Below are 5970 nucleotides of genomic sequence, written 5' to 3'. Positions count from 1 at the left end.
ATTTTAAGCAATTAATTGTTGATAGCCATATCAACAAAATAATCAATACACTCACTTGACTCGTACCAAGAACACAATACTCTGGCGGAAAAATTAGCTAAACGAGATTTCAATATCAAGACTAATCCTTTATCCTGATTACCATAAGGCAAACCCTAAAAAATGTATAGAATTAGCTTAATGAGACATTAATATGCTGATTAGTATGCAAGCTTTAGCAGCAAGCACCTCTTCAATACTCGGAAGAAATGGCCAACAGGTGTAAAAGTTTGAAATGTTCACCAACAACCCAAGAAAACTTGTAACTTTAAAAGGAACCCGTCTCTAAAACACATTGGTTATTTCAGTAGCAAAACAGTAAACACAACACAATGCTGCAATAGTTATCACAAATATCAAAGCAACAAAAGATTGCCACTAGTTATATATCGTTTTGCCATAAGAATGAATGAATAACTGAAATTGAGACTACAAAAACAAATCACCAGTCAAATAATGAAAAAACAATTGTCAAGTGGCTTTGGAATCAACAGAAACCAGCAGCACAGCTAGACAGCCATCATCAGTATCAACCGCTGATACCATTGCCAACCCGATTCCAGCATAAAGGGCAGCAACAGTCAGCTACAGTAATTGGTTAGTGCTTCAAATTATTCACGAACACATGCATTTCATATTAAAGATGCATCAGCTACCACCTCACAGCTACAGTGTCATGGAGCAGTGTGCTACAACAAACATATCTCACTACGTTAAGTAGCAGATGTTATAATCTTGAATAAAATATTGATTAAAATACCCTAAAAAATAAACCATGGTGTTACCATTGTCCCCTTCACTGTGATTCGAAATAAACACCAGCACATTAAAGTTCATATTTAATACCCACAGTTTTATGTTTAGTATCTGCATCTGAATCAACAAATGACAGGTCCAACTCCTAGGAGGCATCAGCTACATGACAAAATATGGTCACTCGTGTTCATCACAGCATCAAGAATCCTTTTCAGAACACTTTTCCGATGAAAACCAAACACGGATATGAGATCAAAGATCAGAAATCTCAATGGTTATGAGGGATCTCAGAAGAAACAAGAATGTAAACCAAAAGAGCTTACCAATGATCAGATCATTCAGGAAAAAAACCAACTCAACTAATTGTCTGTCTAATCAGCACACTGGTAAAACAATCAGTTCTAAAACCAGCGTACTCTTGCAACCAGCATCAAATTCACGACCAATCATCAATGAATAGAAACAGCATCAACAGCAACAAAGTCAACATGCGGCTATCATGCCCTCATCACTTTTCCCGATCATAACTATAAAACCCAATAAGTTGTTCAACATAAATTAACTGAGCTTTAACTAGATCACAGCCATTCCTTCCTATAAATTAGGAAATGAAAACGGAGGTATGGAGAGAGAAAAATGCAAACAGTATAATGAAAATAAAATGGCAAAATCCCTCAAACTGAGATAATAACCTATCAACTGCAAGGTCTAATAGTTACCAAACACTGAAATAGACAACATAGCAAGTCCAAATATAAAAACCATTCAAACATCAGGAAGTCTGACCCTACCAAATAGCACTTAGATCATAAAATTCTTCAATGACTCTGATAAGACCATTCACATAGACTAAAAGATCCAACAATGGCAAAACAGCTACAGGTGCAATAGTCCGACGTCTCCAGAATTTTTCATGAAAAACATAGCTTATTCCTGCAAGAGAGCAAAATTAAAAAGTCACCACATGTAGAAGAAATACCACATTGACTACAAAGTTGGTAATTTTATCACTACATTGTTGAAGACAAACATTACTTACATCCCCGTTTGAATTTCGAGGGGAAGGACTTCGTGAAGCATCAGGGCGACCGCGTGGTGAGACACTGCGAGGGGTAGGGGAACGTTCCTCACGGCTACGATTTGCAGGACTTTCACCCCGTGGACTCTTCCTAGGGGAAGTACTCCTTTGAGGGGAAGTGCTCCTCTGAGGGGAGGGACTCCTTCGAGGACTAGGACTGCGTCGTGCAGGGGAGCGGCTACAGAGAATAACAATGTAGGAGTCAAATAATAACAATAATTGGGAAAAAACACAGTTGAAAGAGCTAGCTAACAATGAATGAATACCTATCAACTGATCTGCTCCGGCTTCTACTATTACGCTCATCATCATAGCGTCCTCTACCACGACCCTTGTAATCAAGACTGGCACTACGGCTCCTACTTCTGCGACGATAATCTTTGTCTCTCCCACGATGCCTGTCACGTTCATACCTATCATAACTTCTGCTGCGACTTCTTCTCCTATAATCTCTGTCTCTGTAATCATCACGATGCCTGCAAATAAAGACATCAATCAATACATTACTCCAGCCATGTCAAATTGAAAAATGAATGACCAAACCACATTGTCTATCAAATATCCATTTTAATTACCAAAATCAATTTTCAAAGTGATCAGATAAATGGCATTTGACATGTTTGATATTGTTTTGGGGAATAATAGTTTTTTTCCTAAAAAAATAATAAAAAATTATTTCACAGAATATGATAATCCAAACACAGAAAATTCTGTTGAAAAAAATCTCCCAAACATAATTTTATGCTAACTACAGTCTTTATAATGGCATAAATGATAGTTGATGGCAGAAAATTATTCAGGCATTCACAATGGCTAATCAGCAAAAAACTATCTGTTAACTTTTAAAAAAAATATCATAGAATTGAGTGAAATATACTATAAGCATGGTTCAACACTGCAGCCAACATAGTTTATTTTAGCTTTACGATGGACATCCATCACAACATAAAAAAACAGCTAAGAAAACACATGTAATTGAAACATCACACTCAACTCATTACACACAATCAAACATGTTTGTCCAACTTGTTGTATCAACAACACAATGGTAGTTTGACAGTTCTCAAGACACTAAAATCACAACACTTTAGAAGCAGCAAGAAAATTTAAAAACTACCTTTTCCTTGGGCTACGGCTCCTTGATCGCCTTGATCTTGGGGATGTTTCAATAATCCTTCCTTTGTGACTGCAATTTGAAAAACTTAACCAAGTAACGGATAAAGGCATAAGAATCCAAGACAAACATATGTCATCATGCATTAAATGAAGAAAGTCACCATATTGAAGCAAAAGGCCAGCCTGATTATTGTTCTTCAAACTTTTTTTTGGTTGTTATAAAAAATTCTGTTTTGGGTGCTTTTCTTAAACAGATTGTTTTGAAAACTAGTTTACTAAAACACTTCAGATTATTTCGTTTTCTTCAAATCATTGCAGCTCTCATCTCAAACCCAGCATATAGTAATATCTTCCTTCTCCAGGCATTCCATTCTCACCCCAAACAACAACACTACTACTGGGAAGTGCAAATCCCAAACATACCGGCACTAAAATAGATTTGTAAATTAAGGTATCACCGTGGTGATGGTCTGAATAGCAGAAAATGGCAAAAACTTCCAAAGAGAAAAATGTTTTGCAAAACAATTCCATAAAATAATTTTCATTTTTCAGAAACAACAAAGCGAAATCCATCCAACAAATAGTAGTTCAATAGAGTAAACAACATAATGGTCAAGAATCGACAGCAGGATAACAACTACAAATGAACAAATAAATAATCCAAAATACAAGTGAGGCACTTACATCCTTTCAGCATTAGGCCCATATTTCGCAAACTGGACCGTTATTTCGCGACCATCAACCATTCTCCCTGAAGAGTTAAAATTCGTTCGTTCAAATGACGAAACCATTCAATCAAACGAAACCATTCGTTCGTAAAAACCATAAAGCGCACATACCGTCGAGCCTCTCAACGGCCTTCTGAGCCTCATCAGCATACTTGTAACGCACGAACGCAAAACCCCTCGATTCACCAGTCCTTCACAAGAAGAATAAAAGTGCATAATCTTCAGATAAATAAATAAATGGAGCGAAACAAATTGAAATCGAAAGTACCTTCGATCCTTGGGGATGAAGATGTCGACGACCTTCCCATACTTGTCGAAGAGAGGGAATAGGTCGTCGGCGGTGGTACCTGAACGAAACGAGATCGAACGTTAGATTAATGGTTTAGCAGAAAAATTGAATTGAAGAAAAAACAGAGAAAGAGTGAGAGAGCTTACGGAAGGTGATGTTCAGAACGAGAAGAGAGTAAGTGTCGGAAATGTCTGGGGGACCCGAACGTCCGAAGTGAGACATTTTTGTTTTGCAGAGAAAAAGAGAGAGAGAGAAATAGAGATTAGGGATTAAGGAAGAGGTAGCTAGGGTTTGGCCGCAGAATCTTCTTGAATACTCGTAATGCCTCTGCCTTTATTTATCTTCACTTGGAACTCTTTTTTGTTTCATCTTTTAATTTAAAAATAGTTTCAAGATTTTTTGTATTAATTTTTTTGTCTTTAATGTCAAAGATTTTTTTTATCCGTCTTGCAAGAAGATGAAAATCAAAAAATTTATAAACTACAATAGACATTTCCAAATTTACAAAAAAAAAAGAACATTTTCTATTTTAATATATTAAAAAATGATGTAATAATTACTAAATATTAGAAATTGATACTAGTATGATGTTTAACAAAATAAAAATATACTAATACAAGAGAAAGCAAAATGGGAAACTTCTAACATAAAAAACCCTAAATTGAATCTCTTAAAATTTTATTAAGACCGGAATAGTAACATTAAAAGTTAAAATATATATTTTTTTCTTCTATTGATTTATCAGGGTTGTAAGCTTATGACAAGGAATTCAAAACCAATTAGTGTTGGGTTGAACAAACATGAATATTGAAACAAATCAAACTAGATCAATTGTTCGAACCAAACACGAAAATCAACTTGGGTTGGATTAACCGAGTTTGCAAGGCAACCTTATACTTGCCTACACCCCTCCCTAGTTGAATCAACAATCATATGCATTGAGGGAGAAATTTGATATAGATAAAGTTATGTCAAGTATAGACCCGAGATGAGACAATGCACAATCACTATATTAACTTAGGGGGTGTAGTCCAATTTTCATAATAGTGCAAGAACTAAGGACTAGTTAGAGTGTATCACAAACAAGTAGCATCTATGTTATTCGCACTCGCATTTGCCACCATCAAAATTGGTAGCAATATTTTCGTTAGAGTGAGCCATAAACTGTAATCACATGATATGTGTAAATGAGAAAGAATTGATAACATGTGATATGTGCTTTAGGGACAAATTTACCTCAGAGGGTTCCATTTAGAAAGTATTTATTAAACAGGGACTCTTTTTAAACTATTTACAAAAGGGGTTCGTTTTTACAAGGAAGCCGCAGGAGCTACTTGCGATATAGGCTTTTTCTGCATGCCGCCATTCTCATTGGCGAATCTGTGATGTGGAGAGCAGCTTGCAGAGGCAGCAGCAGGTTGCAGGAGGCCAACATATATCGCTATTACTAATTGCGAGAATAGCTTATCGTGTTTCGCTTCTGGTACCTGCGATATATAGTTTTTATGAGCAGTTTTTATATAGTTTTTTTCTGAGCATAAATAGTTTTTATGTATTTTGTTATTAATATTATAAAAAAATTATTTGTGTTAATAAGTATTCTAAGGTTAGGTTAGTTAATATGAAAATATTATCACGTAAATATTTTTAAGATAGAAAAAACATCAACAAAAGCTTATAAATAATTAATTGTAATAAAAATAACTTCAAAATAAAAATTCTAATTACAAAAATTAATACACCAACTTCAGCTTAAAATTTTATTCTAACAAAAAAAATAATTACTTCAAAAAAATAATTTGTGAATGATAAAAATAAAAAAAAAAATCTATTTGCTTGCTCTATTAAACTTAAACTAGACATTAAAAATCATTACTCCAATTAAATAATTTTTGGATAATTCCTTAACTTCTAAAACTGGAAGGGAATCATGTAAATATTTTTAAGGCAGAGAAAACATCAAC

General features: G+C 34.8%; 1 protein-coding gene across 10 annotated transcripts; it reads right to left on the bottom strand.

The window, feature by feature from the left end:
* Nucleotides 1–431: 431 nt before the first annotated feature.
* LOC100804370 (serine/arginine-rich splicing factor SC35-like protein) lies at nucleotides 432–4350 on the bottom strand. Of its 10 annotated transcripts, none has more exons than XM_041015224.1 (11): nucleotides 4153–4350; nucleotides 3986–4064; nucleotides 3829–3908; nucleotides 3674–3740; nucleotides 2991–3074; nucleotides 2140–2349; nucleotides 1835–2051; nucleotides 1587–1728; nucleotides 1119–1322; nucleotides 825–1014; nucleotides 432–728 (listed from the first exon to the last, which is right to left on the bottom strand). In XM_041015224.1, exons 1-8 carry the CDS (start codon nucleotides 4226–4228, stop codon nucleotides 1723–1725), a joined length of 819 nt encoding a protein of 272 aa, XP_040871158.1. In that variant the 5' UTR covers nucleotides 4229–4350; the 3' UTR covers nucleotides 432–728; nucleotides 825–1014; nucleotides 1119–1322; nucleotides 1587–1722. The 10 variants fall into 10 exon arrangements, with proteins under 10 accessions (XP_040871158.1, XP_014631100.1, XP_040871161.1 ...); XM_014775614.3 differs by having other exon boundaries at nucleotides 890–1014; XM_041015227.1 differs by having other exon boundaries at nucleotides 890–1014; nucleotides 2991–3059.
* Nucleotides 4351–5970: the final 1620 nt, after the last annotated feature.

Source organism: Glycine max, chromosome 5 (assembly GCF_000004515.6).
Source record: "Glycine max cultivar Williams 82 chromosome 5, Glycine_max_v4.0, whole genome shotgun sequence".
NCBI lineage: Eukaryota > Viridiplantae > Streptophyta > Magnoliopsida > Fabales > Fabaceae > Glycine > Glycine max.
Note: the sequence above shows the minus strand (reverse complement) of the source record. Positions and strands in the feature narration are given on the sequence as shown.